Consider the following 14,112-nt stretch of genomic DNA (forward strand, 5'->3'; position numbering starts at 1 on the left):
TTGTTTATGGTGGGGTCACGATTTCACCCAAACTCCACCAGAACAGAGCAATCCATCCCGTCGCCGTTTGCTGGCAAACAAATTACCAGTGGTGTCCTTCGATTGAGAATATAGTTGCTGCAACTACCCGGTGCTCAACTCTGCCATTCTAAAATCCTACAGGTCTCCGCAGGTGGATGTCCCCGAGCATTTTTCTCCGCGCCCGCTTCAATTATTCTTCGCCTTGGGTTCCAGTTTCCATTCCTGGTTTCATTCCCTCAGACAGAGTTCCGCAGCACATTGGTATCTACCTCCTCAAATTGTTCTGTAACTGACGGAAGAACGACCGAAAAAGCAATCTTGAGCAGTAGTGCTGGTTATTGTTTCAGATAGTGCTGCCGGCGCTAAGTTGCGCCGCCTGTTGGCATCTCAGCTGGTTGCAAACAAGGCTGGGGCCGTCTTGCTTGGCTGTATAGAGTTCGGCAACGCTCCTTTTATCTTCGACACGTCAAGAAAGCAGAATTGACGAAAGCAACAACAAAACGTGGTTCTGTTTCTTATACAGAAAAGCCAGCACCACCATGGCAGCTCATGGCCAGCCCGGTGCAGGTCCCCTCGAGGACCGACTGCGCAACTTAATCCTCAATCACTCCGAGCAACCTTTGGAGAAATCGACACAACAGGCAGGCCATCAGTCGCCGCACCAGCAGCCTGTCACGAAAGATGGTTCACAGCCGGGACAGGATTCCCCGTCAGGATCGCCCTCACTGGGCAGCGCAGGCGCGCCGGCCTCATCAAAACCTTCTCGGAAGCGGCCGAACCAAGCGCAGCGTCGCCAGATGTCGGCCCAGCTCTCTATTCCGGTAGACACACGGCCTCAGTTCTCGCACTCAGATGGCCACCAGAATCAGCATCGTGGCAGGGGCGGCTACCGCGGGACCCGGCAACCGCACTCCGCCACTTTCCACCCACAAAGCCGGGAGAACGCCATATCGAGCGCTCCGGCGACCGGTGTGCCGTTGCAATTCCGGTCCCGTCACCAGTCTTCTCTCTCCTACCAGGGCCCTATGTCGACACCTAACCAGTTTGGTTGGCCACAATCTCCTATGCATCACACTGACCCGAGGGTGTCGTACTCGATGCCAGGCATGCAGCCCATGCCACCTATGACCCCCTTTGATGCTTCAGCGTCGATGCATCGGGCACAGCACAGCTCCGACTTTAACACCCATGGGAGACACTCTTATCCTAGGCAGGACGATCTAACAGCACAGTCAGAGCTGCTCGAGGGCCTCTGCAACACCATTGTTGCCGATGCTGAGATCGAGCCCGCTGAGATCGGGGAGAAGGAAACATTTCGCCAGATGATTGAACAAGTTGCCCGGTCCACCATCGCCGAGCACGAGAGGAACCGCAACGGTTTCAGCGACTTCCCCCCCGAGAGCGTACAGCTCAAATGCTTCGGTAGCCTTGCGTCTGGCTTCGCTACCAAGGCCTCCGACATGGACCTTGGCATCCTGTCACCGTTGTCACGCCTCCAGCCCGACGCCCCGGGCTCCATGATACCTAGGCTCATTGAAAAGGCCTTTCTTGATATTGGACTTGGCGCCAGACTGCTCACCCAGACTCGCGTCCCGATCATCAAGGTTTGCGAAAAGCCCCCCGAGGAGCTTCGCGTCGCGCTTGTGGCGGAGCGGACAAAGTGGGAAACAGGCGTGACTGATGACGGCGACGAACCCGAGGCGCACGACAGCCCCGACCTACAGAAAGCCGAGGTCGTCCCCGTCGCCCCGGAGGCTCAACACCAGGAAGAGACAATTGCCCCCGAGAAGAGGCTGCAGGGGCTAAAACAGGGCGAGGCAACCAGCTTGTCGAACTATTATATTGCTGCCAAACGCCTGCTGCGGAAGCTCGGCGGGCACGACATGACCCATTCGAACGCCTCGGAGTTTGAGATGGATCGCGTCAAACTGCTGAACCAAGTTTGTTTGGCATTTGTTGACGGGCTGGCTGACAAAGCGCTGCGCAACCGGCTGCTAAGTTACCACTCCCTCAACCGGTACGACCTCATTTCCCATGGCAACAATCCACGTACACTACTAGGGGTGTTTACCCAGATCGAGGGAGAGCATATGGCCTTGCTTTGGGACTCACGGCCCTTTCAGGAAAAAGACAACTCCCGCGAGGCTGGTGCGGAAAGCGTTGTGAGGACCTGGAGAGCGATTGCAGAGAAACCTGATTTTGGCCGGGATCCGCTCGGCTATCAAAAGGAGTTGCACTTCGCCGCGGAACAGCTGAAGAAGATAGCCTCCGTCCAGGTCTTGCTTCTTTCTCAGGCTCACAACGAGTCGGCAGCGAATTACTGCGCCAGGGCTTTGCGGCTGTTCCATGATCTGGGCGGGCATGACTCGCGCCAGAGGGCCGATACAGTCCTGCCAACCCTCGTCCAACATTATATCGGCGGTATTCTGAACCAAGAAACTCGGGAGCAAGTTCAGGACTTCCAACGAGTCCACCGAGTCAACCATTTGCGGGCCATTGGGCGCAGACACAAGTGTCTACAACTTGCCCACGAGTACGAAGTGTGCCTGGCAAAGGGTTTGTACCCAGAGGAAGCTGTGGCCAAGGTTCAACGCTATATTGAATTGTTGCGGGCCCCGATCACGGAATCAACGGCCGGCTACTCCCATGGCATGATACCCCTTACCCCGGAGTCCGCGCCGCTTCTCTCTGAGATCCGCCTACTTGGCGACCCATCACGCGCAGTCCCAAACCAGCCGCGAGACCGGTACAACAGCGCCCTCGAGTTTCCCAAATCCGGCGTCGGCGTGCAGTGCGACATCAACTTCTCCGCGCACCTCGGGGTGCAAAACACCCTTCTTCTGCGCTGCTATTCCCACTGCGACCCCCGCGTGCGGCCGCTCATCCTCTTCGTCAAGCACTGGGCCAAGATTCGCCGCATCAACTCGGCCTACCGAGGCACCCTCGGCAGCTACGGCTACGTCCTTATGATGCTGCACTATCTCGTCAACGTGGCTCAGCCGTTCGTTTGCCCAAACCTGCAACAACTCGCCAGGCCTGCCGACCCAAACCTCACCCCGCAGCAAATCGAGGAGACGGTGAGCTGCAAGGGCCGGAACGTCCAGTTCTGGCGCGACGAGGCCGAGATCATGCGTCTCGCGCGCGACAACGTCCTCACACAGAACCGCGAGTCCGTCGGCGAGCTCCTGCGCGGCTTCTTCGAGTACTACGCGAGAGGCGGCTCGCCCATGGCCTCCCCGCCCTGCCGCAGCTTTGACTGGGGCCGCCAGGTGATCAGCCTGCGGACGCACGGCGGGCTGCTGCGGAAGGAAGACAAGGGCTGGACGGGGGCAAAGACGGTCCTCGAGGTCCAGCACGCCCCCGCTGCTGCTGCTGCTGCTGCTGCGCCGGGCCCCGACAACACGGCTCCCAACAACAACAACCTCACCCCACCCCCTCCGGCGGGCCAACCTGTCCCAGCCACAGCCCCGCAAACCCAGACCTCGCCTACCCAGATCCAGAACCCTCCCAGCACGCCTGCTGCCCAGGTCAAAGAGATCCGCAACCGCTACCTCTTCGCCATCGAGGACCCCTTCGAACTGGACCACAACGTCGCGCGGACGGTTACCCACGTCGGCATCGTCAACATCCGGGATGAGTTCCGGCGCGCGTGGCGCATCATTAAGAATGCTGGGCGTGGTGGGCAGGGTCAGGGGCAAGGAGGGAATCCTGGTAGCGGTGGTGGTGGTGGTGGTGGTGGGCAGGGTGGTGGGCAGGGTGGGAACCAGGGTGGTTGGAGACAGGAGGAGCTGCTGGAGGATTTGGGGCGGGCGGAGGAGATGAGGGAGACGGAGGCGTTTGCGAAGTTGTTGGAGGAGATTCATGGGGTTGGGGTTCAGGAGGGTGGTGGTGGTGGTGGTGAGGAATGAACGGATGGGGGGTGGGTGCATAGTGTACGATTTATGTGTGGGTTTCGAAAAGTCTGGCTGGTGAGGATGGGTATCATGTGTTCCGGTTACTTGTTGGAGGGAGTGGCATATGGAAGTTGGGGGCCATAGGCGTGTGTGTTTAGCGTTATTGGACGCGGTGTTGTCATATGTTTGCAAATGGAAGTCAGCGATGAACTCTTTTGTTTATGTCCGGGTTGTGACGTACAAGCTAACATGAAGACTGCAAAGCATATGCCCTGGGTGTGGAAGGGCTGTTTACCGGTGATGTTGCGGTGCGTGTGAGCCATCTCCGCAACTAATTCATGTTGCACTGTAAAGCCTTTTTTGGCCCCCTTTCCTCGCCTTGTTTACTTTCTTGACTTATTTTTGGCTGGCTGCTTGTCAACGGCCATCAAGACGAGGAACAATACTAAGAAGAAATTGATGATTCAACCGCTATGATGTAACTCCATACCAATACGCTGTATACTGAGGACACTTCCACCGCACCGTTCCCACGAACCCCATCCCCCGCCAGCGGAGGCAAACACCCCCTCCCACCACCACCGCTTCTACCATCCCCTTTCTACCACCCCCCCGACGCAAACAAACCCTCTCCACCCCCCACCCCCACCATTCCACACCACCTCACACCACCTAACACCCACCTCCAACCCCCTCCCATCCCAGCGAAGGAGAAGGCGAAGGCGACCGCGACCTTGACCTTGACCTTGACCTTGACCCTGACCCTCTGGCATGCACCAGCCCCCTCCCCACCCCCCTGACCAACCGTCTCACCCGCCTCACCCGCCTCACCCCCCTCCCCCTCCCCTCCCTCACCAAAGGAGGCGAACGCGAACGCGAAAGCACCCTGCGCCTCTCCATCTCCATCTCCATCCCAGCGCACAGCAGCTCCCGGATGCGCTCGTCACGCACGCGCACCTCCCGCAGCAGCCGCTTGTTGGCCTCGGCCAGGTCGCTGACGACGCCCGTCAGGCGGTCGACGCTGCGGGCTAGGGTCTCGGTCTCGGCTGTGGTCGTTGGGGGGACGGGGGGAACGGCGTGGATGGCGTGGTCTCCTACTAGGGGCCAGGGGGGGATGGCGCGCTCCGCTGGTGGGGGCGGCGGCGGGGTTGGTTCGGGTGTTGACACTGGTGTTGGTGGTGGTGCTACTGCTCCTCCTCCTCCTGCTGCTGCTCCTGCCCCTGCTGTTGGGGGGCTGGATGAGAGGGCGATGACGAGCGGTGGGGGGGTTGGTGGTGGTGTTGTGTGTTGGGGGAAGCACGGTTGGGGTGGGAGGTGAGGTGTTGCTTTCGGGTAAGAGGGGGGGAAGGCTTGTGGTATTTGTGGTGGTTGTGGCTCCGGTTCTAGTGGCGGGAGTTCCCGCAGCTCGTTCTGCGCTTGGTCGTGCGACTCCTGCTTCCCCCGGCGGGCGACGGACGCGGCCTCGGCGCGCACCTTGCGCTCTTTTGCGGTGGAGTGGGAGATCTCGTCGGCGCCCGGGATGCGGAGCGCGTCGGCGTACATGCGCCAGATGAGGGCGAGCCTCGGCCGAAACACGACATTTCTCCTGCAGATTTCCTGGGTGGCGTGCCTGATTAGGTCGCGGCGGGTCGGGAGGTAGGCCCAGCAGATGGAGCAGATGGAGGGGCTCTCGTGCCTGGGCTGGCCGAGGACGGCGGTCAAGCCGGTGATAGTTTTGCAGGATCCGCACGAGGAACTCGAGTTATGGTTGAAGGGCCAGTCGGTCGGACAGACGGTGAAGTACTTGGGCGATTTCGGGATACTAGCCACGGGCTCCCGTTCGCCTCGGATGAAACAGTGCTTGTTACTAAAGTGTTTTCTAGTAGGTTCATTAGTGCATACCTCACCACGCCGGCAAGGAGGGACTCACATGAAAAAGTAATACCGGCCACTCGTTGCACGGCACAAGTGAAATAAGCAGTCTTTTTGGGCCCTCTCATCCGGGTTTTCTGGGGGGTGCTTGAGGAATGGCACATTATCACCACCCTTCCGTACTGGCGCCTTCTGATCCGGATGCCTTTGCCCATTCGCGTTCCCGTTCGCGCTAGGTGTCCCGTTTTGTTCTTGAATATTCTCCACGTACGGCTCACCACCGATCGTGCCGCCGAGTGTTCCAGAATTGCCATTTCCCCGGGTTTCCTCACCCAAGGGAGGCAGGGAGCGAGGTTGACTCTCCATAATGGATTTGTTAGCATGTTCTTTAGGTGGCTGCATTGCGTATGTCTGTGTGCAAGTCGAGGCGCTAATGGCGAGTGTAAGAAAAGGCGTAGCAAACAAGGGAGGAAGAGAGGAAAGAGGGTCGCAGGTTAGGTAGATCCGAAGTCGAGTCGGATGCGCCTGCGAGGTAACGACGTCGTGCCAAGATGCAGAGGAGAGTTTCACCAGGACGAGGGCAGGTGCAGAGTGTGTAAAACTACAGCGTTTATTTCAGCTGTCTTTTTCCCCCTTCTCGAAGGTAGGGTTTTCTAATATGGAAGCCCCCGACTGTTACTAGCTCACAGGGTACAAGTTTAGCATGTCACGATACAGAGACATGTACCGAGGAGTTCTCTTGCCCCTTGCCCACCAACCTTGCGGAAGCAACTCTAAACAGAGTCGGGCAAAGGGCCTTCTGTCTCGGACAGTCCCGAAGGACAAATGATCTACCAACGTTCCGTTAAGAGACACGCCCTGGGTTGGACAATTGCTCCTGCTGTCGTAAGTGACAGCATCGTTGGGGGTGATGAGGTTTGCAAGGGCAGAGCCCGTTGCAGATATTTGGAAGGGGGATTCACTGGCGAGTGGGCCACCCGTCCTGACTGAAATGGTCAATTCGGTCTATCCATGCTTCCCCGTGCAATGTCAAAAGAGGAGCGCCGCCAAACCGATACCGTCCAACGCCAACGCTTGTAGCCGGACGCCGCCGAGCTCACCGAGGAACAGAAAATGCCTCCGTCTGGCAACCAAGAGCCAGACAAAACAGTGAGAGAAGAATGAGAAAGAACCTGCCGAGATGATGATTTAATCCATGAGGTGTTGGAACAGTGGCGACATTGACTCGCCGTAATGGTTCCGCCGAATCGCCTCGGCCAAGAGGAACGACAGGTCGAGAACCACGAGCTTGCTCGCATTGCGCGCCTTGTGCTCCGGAATAGGGTAGCTGTTGGTCACGACAATTGTGTCGATACAGTCGCAAGCCTGCATCTGCTCCAAACAGTCTCCTCCAAAGACGCCGTGGGTGGCGATGCAGTAGACCTTGCTGGCACGGCCGCGCTTAACCACCGTTTCTGCAGCTGCGATCCACGATCCTGGCTTGTCGATCATGTCATCGACGATGAAGACTGACCGGCCCTTGACATCGCCCACTAGCGTTATCGTGCGCTCGACCTTGGGGTCCTTCAGGATGTCGTCCTCTTCATCCGAGCTCGCTCCCACATCCCCGGAGCCGCCGAGGGCGTGCGGCTGGGGCGCGAAGAACGAGGACGCATGCGACAAGGTCATCGGGTCATCGTCTGGCACATTCGTATCGGCCACCGACGTCGCCGGGGAAGGAAAATCGTCCGGGACGATATGGCCTTGCACCAGCCGGCCATGCGTCACCTCGTGGGCTCGCTGATCGTTATACTCCAGTCCGTCCGCCTCTCCGTCTGCCTCCTCGTCCAGCTCATCAATGACCGACGATTGCGATAGCGTAGTCTGTGAGCGTCTCGGGGGAGACTTGCGGTGGGCCGAATTCCGCGAATGCGTGCCATTAGCACGCATTCGCGGTGATCCTTGAGCATCCGCGGTGGTGCGGGAATCTTGCGATCGCCCGCCGTCTGTAGCGGAGGTCCCGTTCTCAGGCTCTGACGAGTAGTTGGTACGCACCTGATTGCTGATGGGGTCGAGCACCGGCTCCCGCTCGATCCCGTCGAGCGGGTACGAGATCATGCTGGCTGCCATGCTCGGGCCCGGGCCCCTCTTCTTGTCCGTCGTCACCATGCCGAAGTTGAGCTTGAGGGCGTCGGCCAACGAGGTGACCCGCTTGGTGCCACCTGCATTTTTTGACACCACCACCGCCTCTTGCCACCTCGGCACGTTGCGACGAATCCAGCGGGCGATTAGAGGCTCCGCGTGCAGATTGTCTACCGGGCACTTGAAGAAACCTTGCATCTGCGACGCGTGGAGATCGACCGTGACGACGTGCTTGACGCCGGCAACTCCAAGGAGATTGGCTAGCATCCTCGCGGTTATGGCTCCTCTATGCGACTTTTTCTTGGATTGGCGGCTGTACGGGAAGTACGGCAGCACAGCTGAAGGAAATCCCGGTCAACCGCTGAACCCATCGTCGAAAAGTGCCTGCGAATTGGGGCATTGAACGTGACGTACCGGTGATCTTGTTTGCAGAGCCGCCCTTGCAGGCAGAGATCATGATGAGCAACTCCATGATGGTGTCGTTGATCTTAGGGCTGCCCGACTGGACGACGAAGACGTCCTTCTCCCGAACACTAGTGAGGATGCGGACGCTCGTTTCGCCATTGGAGAATTGGGTGAGCTCGGCGTCAGCCCGCGCCATGCCTAGGTTATGGCATATCTTGTCTGTGATGTCGGGGCACGAGCTGCCCGCGAAAATCAAGGTGCCGCGCATATCGGATGGTGCTCGGGTGAGGTTGCAGAAATAAAAGTGTGAATTTTCGGTTTGCCCCGAGAGAAAAAACGGTTAACCACTCAGCAAGTGGGCCAGTCAGAATTTCAATTCAGGAAGAGACCCGCAGCTGGTGGGGAGTGCTGCCGGAGTGTTGCCGGAACCGGAGCCGAGGGGAGGGGAAGGGAAAAGCGAGACAAAATTGAAGGGTTCCTCTTGAGTATAAACGGGGAACGCGAGTTTGAGGGAAAGGAATTGGGTGTTTGTAGTGGGAAGTTCTGAAAGAGCGGTAAATAAAAGAGACCCGGGAGTGATACGGAGAGAAGAACCTTATTATGTCAGGAGCTGCAAGTTTGAGTCGAGGCTGCGGGGCCCCACTTTCCTTGTGGTCCCCGAAACTGAAGGTCTTGGCGGCCGTCAGGCGGCCAACGGTGACGAAGATGGCGTGGAAGCCGCAAGAATCTGGAACCCAGCGCTCGGGCCCGCTGACTGATCGGAGCATACTTTAGAGAACCGCTTCCATCGTGCTTCTGTTGCTGGACTCGCATTCGAACAACGACACCCGAAAACAGTTTATCCATCTTCCAGAGCGATTCAGACGCACTCTTAGCAACCAACTCGCTTCAACCTCGATATTTCCACTCTCTTCTTCCTCCGTGCACCCTTTCTCAAGCGGAACGGAACGTCCAGAATCCCCACTATCGATATCGCCCCCCAACCGGCGCCCGATTTCAGATCGAGAACCTCCATACCTACCCAGATATCGACCTCTCTAAACATGAGCGATCAGCCGGCCCAACTCAGATGGTCGGCTCAACTCCGCGTTGCACACCCGTCGCGCGTAGCAGCGAAGAACTTGCGGGGAGACAAAATCCTCCTGCCGCAGTCCGCCCTCGAGCAGCTACTTGCTGCCTCCACAACAACCGGCCCTTCGACGTCACATAACTTCACCGCATCGGATCCGTCTAACCCCTACTCTGTGGCCAATGCACGACAAGAGCTCTCCCAGTATCGTGAGAACTACCAACAACTACCTAACCCGTTAATGTTCCAGCTGGTCAACCCAACAACCGGGAACACTGTCCATGCTGGGATTCGCGAGTTTTCGGCTGACGAAGGTGAGGTGGCTTTGAGTCCCCATATCCTCGAAGCCCTCGGGATACAAGAGTGGGATGTGCAGAACAGCAAGGCCCCGCCAGTCGAGGACGGTGTGCTGGACTATATATCCGAGGTCGACTTTGGGTCCGACGATGGTGATGGAAATGGGAATGGGGCCCCTCAAATTACCATCAAGGCGAAACACCTTCCAAAGGGTACCTCTGTGCGACTTCGACCCCTCGAGGCTGGCTACGACCCCGACGATTGGAAGCCTCTGCTGGAGAGACAGCTCCGCGCAGATTTTACCACACTCACAAAGGACTCGATGCTATCGATTCAGGGTGCGAAGGGGGAGGAGTTCCGTTTCTTGACGGACAGGTTCCAGCCTGAAGGAGACGGTATCTGTGTAGTTGATACGGACCTCGAGGTGGACATCGAGCCGCTCAATGAGGATCAGGCGAGGGAAACGCTGCGCCAGATCGCTGCGAACGCCCAACGCGCACCGGGAACCGCGTCGGGAAGCTCGGCTGGAAGTACGATAGATATCTGGAAGGACGTTGAGGGCCAGGTTCGTGAGGGAGACTATGTCGACTATGACTTGCCCTCATGGGACAAGAGACGCGCCATTGCCATCGATTTGACAATACACGATGACTGTGAGGTAGACATCTTCGTGAGCCCCAAAACCAACAGGCAACGGGCAGTTCCACGAGATACCGAACACACTTTCGGCGATTTTTCTTCGCCGAAGGATGGGGTAAAGCACATCATCATCCAGCCGACGAACGTGGAGCTCGAAGGCGCCGAAAGCTTGATGATATCCATTCACGGCTTCTCTGATCCAAAGGTTGGCTCGGCACGAACAAAGCCATGTCGTTACACACTCCGCGCAAGAGCTACCGATATCCAAGGCTCTCCCGCCACCGCTGCCGAAACTGGCAGCCCGCAACTGTCTGCAGACGAAGAACAATGCGCAAACTGCCTGCAGGTAATACCGAAACGGACAATGATGCTCCACGAGAACTTTTGCCTCAGGAACAACATCGTCTGCCCACAATGCAAGGGTGTCTTCCAGAAACAATCTGAGGAATGGAAGAACCACTGGCACTGTCCCACCCACCCGGATGCTTACGGCCACGACGCTCAAACCAAGAGCAAACACGACCATGTCCAACACACGCAACACACCTGCGCGTCTTGCGGGCCATCCTCGACATTTACGTTCCCCTCACTCCCCGAGCTCGCCCGCCACCGCACGACGATCTGCCCGGGCAAGCTGATCCTCTGCCAGTTCTGCCACCTGGAGGTGCCGCAGGAAGGGGACCCGCTGGACCCGTCCTCGGAGGCGGAGACGGTGATCTCGGGGCTGACGGCGCACGAGCGGGCCGACGGCGCCCGCACGACCGACTGCCACCTCTGCGGCGCCATCATCCGGCTGCGCGACATGGCGGCACACACAACAAACCACGAGCTCGACAAGGCGGCGCGCGCGCCGCCCATCCTCTGCCGCGACGCCCTCTGCGGCCGCACCCTGCACGGCATCGGCCCGCGCGGCCAGGTCAACGGCGGCACCCGCATGGGCCAGGGCCCCGGCAACGACCTCGGCCTGTGCAGCCTGTGCTTCTCGCCCCTGTACGTCAACATGCACGACCCCGAGGGCAGGGCCCTGCGCCGCCGCATCGAGCGCCGCTACCTCTCGCAGCTGATGGCCGGCTGCGGCAGGAAGTGGTGCGCCAACGAGTGGTGCAAGACCGGGCGCGCCAACGAAGGGCTGGAGAAATGGGGCAGCACCGCCGCCGCCGCCCTGCCGCTGGTCAAGCCGCTGCTGGAGCAGCTCGCGGACCATGGGGCGCCGATGCGCTTCTGTGTGGACGAGGCGTCGCAGCGGCGGAAGAAGACGGCCGAGATGATGGCGGCGGAGGGGGTGTGGGAGCTGGAGTGGTGCGTTGCGGCGCTGGAGGCCGAGGGCGGGAATCTGGCGAGGGCGAGGGGCTGGCTTGGGGATTGGGCGCCGACCAAGGTTGCTCGGGGATGATCTATTTTTTTTGTCTTTTTCTTTTTCTTTTCCTTTTTTTTCCTTCCTCTTTTCTCTCTCTTTCTTTTCGGGATATACTGAGGGCGTTTGGGGGGCATATATCTTGGGTACAATGCATTCGGGGGAAGGACGGCGGCGCATGGGCGATACCCAGCATGATAGGTTATGGGGTGCATCATGAGCGATAAATCTCTGTCCAACTCGGTTTATTTCTAGCATGTTAGGTCAACCAATGTATTACTGCCTTGTTTCCTAACTATCTACTTGTATATTGTATCGTGGCAAATTCTCCGAAACCTGAACCTGAGAGATGGTCATGGTCTAGTGCTTCTGCGTTGAATTAGTACGAAAGATGACCCTACTTTTTCCGCGGGGGCTCACGCAGCAGGAGCAGCCATCACAGTTGTTGCAAGAGCAGCTGGTGCAACCGCAGGGGCTCATGTTGACGGTTCTGGCTTGGTTTGTTGGATATGGCTTGATGATGTGTTGGTGCAAACTCTGCTTTGCAAGAGGAATCTAGAGAAGCGATGGCAAGTTAATAGGCTTTCCAAAACGAGGACAGGCTCTCTCTTTATAGGCCTTCCGTGCTCTAATAGATGTCATTGATCAGCATCACTTCCAAGGCTTCGGGTCCTGGGACCGAAGCTGTGTTTGGTTCCACCGTATGAAGACTGTCTTGCGCCAATGATACACTTCCACTTATCTTGGAGGACTGTGGGGATGATGAGGTCGACGGTTGGCTTACACCGGTTCTCACCTCCCCGCAAACGTCACCGCGGCACGGAAACAAGCTCTCGGCCGTCACAGATCAAGTCTTCTGCGTGCAACATGACACATTGTAAAACCGTGAATCATTTCCTCAAGACTAATACTGTGTTTGAGAGGGATTCTAGGGTGTGGGTTACTCGGTGTATTACGCATTGTTGACCCGTCAAGATCCAAATTAGCCGCCGATTTGAGCGACGGCTAACAAATGGGAAACAGAGCGAGGCGAACCAAGTTACCTTGACAACAAACGATAGGGGGCTCGTCAATGCCACTTACGTCAGACGGGCGTCAAGGGGTAATGGGCCTGTTAAACTTGCCTCCTAGGACTACATGTTGGTAAAGGTTGCTTTGTATGGAACCCCTCGGTTTTGTCTTATCCATGGCAGGGCAGTCCGGGACTAAGCTTTGCGGGAGCTCCTTCATGCGAAGCATAAAGTATAGCGTCATGAAACTAGCGGATGCTTGCACCCAACACCATGTGGGCGGAAACAAAACATCACCGGTTCCAACCTTCCATTCCGTGGTCCCTGGTCTCAGAGGAGGGCAGGCGATAGGACCAAAACAAGTTCCCAACTCCTTGGGCGACACTGCTCTTCACACAACGCACAAAAACGGGTACAGCGACTTTCACACAGCACCCCGACAGCCTGCCATCCCAACAACACATACTCTCCCTCCTCATCCTCATCCTCATCCTCCCCGTCCCCCACCCGCCAAAACCTCGCCCTCAAAAACCTCCCCGCAGTTGTTACAGGGCTGTGAAACACGACATGAACTAGATCATACTAGTTTGCGCATTCGTGGCGCACGGCGTCCCCCCCCTTCCCCCCCGCCCTGGTAGAATCCTGGACGGCGACGGCCGGTAAGCCGAGAGTCTAACAACTTTCGAGGAGCGTAGGGGTAGAGGAAGGGGACTCGAAAAAGAAATACAAAAAGATGCGAATGCAGTAATAGTCTGATAGAAGGAAAGGGCAGAGTTCAGTGTGGGCTCTGATCGACTACATGTATATGCTCACAGGCTACTTCCACTCCGCTTCCTCCTCACTCTGAAAGTTGAATTATCTCCCACTATGGCCTATTAGGCCCGTAATATATGGTTTCCCCTAAGTATTTTTCCACTCGTTTCCCTCATTTTTGTGTGTGCACTTCATCTAGTTTCGGGTCGCAGCGTGCTGAAGCATGCAGACTGAGAAACACAGCCTCGCAGGAGGCCGCTCTGCCGTCTCCGATGTGAGCGGCTTTCTCAGCTGCTCGTGATTCGCGACGCAGGCCGTGGCCCCCAATCAAGGCCCCAGTGACGTGGCGGCCGCACCACCGCCCGAAAAGCCGTATAGGTATTCTCCCCCAGGCATTACATTTCCCCGTCCCACCATTTTCTCAGCTCGTGGCCTCATCCAACAGTCCCCATGACCCCATCTCGTCAAACATGGACCCCGCAAGCATCATTGGCGTGGCAAGCGCGGCGATAACGTTCGTGGAGTGTGGATACAAATTCCTTTCCACCCTCTACACCCTCTACCAAGATAGAGATGCCATCGCCGGCTATGAAGAGCTCATGGCTGTGAACGGAGAGATGGGACGGCTGTCTCTCCACATTCTGAACACGCCGTCCCTGTCCGACAGCCGTGGTAGTGGGATTGCGGAAGTGTCAGATC

General features: G+C 57.7%; 4 protein-coding genes across 4 annotated transcripts; 2 read left to right on the forward strand and 2 right to left on the reverse strand.

The window, feature by feature from the left end:
- The first annotated feature begins 356 nt into the window (after positions 1 to 356).
- B0H64DRAFT_467135 (uncharacterized protein) lies at positions 357 to 4,169 on the forward strand. Its single transcript, XM_062807707.1, has one exon. It carries the CDS (start codon positions 561 to 563, stop codon positions 3,927 to 3,929), a length of 3,369 nt encoding a protein of 1,122 aa, XP_062655859.1. The 5' UTR covers positions 357 to 560; the 3' UTR covers positions 3,930 to 4,169.
- A 128-nt stretch (positions 4,170 to 4,297) lies between these two features.
- B0H64DRAFT_467139 (uncharacterized protein) lies at positions 4,298 to 6,131 on the reverse strand (the record flags this gene model as incomplete). The annotated part of the gene is made up of 5 exons (XM_062807708.1): positions 4,298 to 4,359; positions 4,405 to 4,418; positions 4,598 to 4,680; positions 4,770 to 5,760; positions 5,824 to 6,131. The coding sequence occupies 5 exons, from the start codon at positions 6,129 to 6,131 to the stop codon at positions 4,298 to 4,300; spliced, it is 1,458 nt and encodes a 485-aa protein (XP_062655860.1).
- An 822-nt stretch (positions 6,132 to 6,953) lies between these two features.
- Positions 6,954 to 8,559, reverse strand: B0H64DRAFT_328658 (phosphoribosyltransferase-like protein; the record flags this gene model as incomplete). The annotated part of the gene is made up of 2 exons (XM_062800843.1): positions 6,954 to 8,224; positions 8,301 to 8,559. The coding sequence occupies 2 exons, from the start codon at positions 8,557 to 8,559 to the stop codon at positions 6,954 to 6,956; spliced, it is 1,530 nt and encodes a 509-aa protein (XP_062655861.1).
- A 550-nt stretch (positions 8,560 to 9,109) lies between these two features.
- B0H64DRAFT_347110 (uncharacterized protein) lies at positions 9,110 to 11,680 on the forward strand (the record flags this gene model as incomplete). The annotated part of the gene is made up of 1 exon (XM_062801357.1): positions 9,110 to 11,680. A coding segment is annotated over exon 1 (2,346 nt), but the record flags the coding sequence as incomplete, so codon positions are not given.
- Positions 11,681 to 14,112: the final 2,432 nt, after the last annotated feature.

The sequence above is a fragment of the Chaetomium fimeti genome, assembly GCF_033439085.1.
Source record: "Chaetomium fimeti strain CBS 168.71 chromosome Unknown B0H64scaffold_7, whole genome shotgun sequence".
NCBI lineage: Eukaryota > Fungi > Ascomycota > Sordariomycetes > Sordariales > Chaetomiaceae > Chaetomium > Chaetomium fimeti.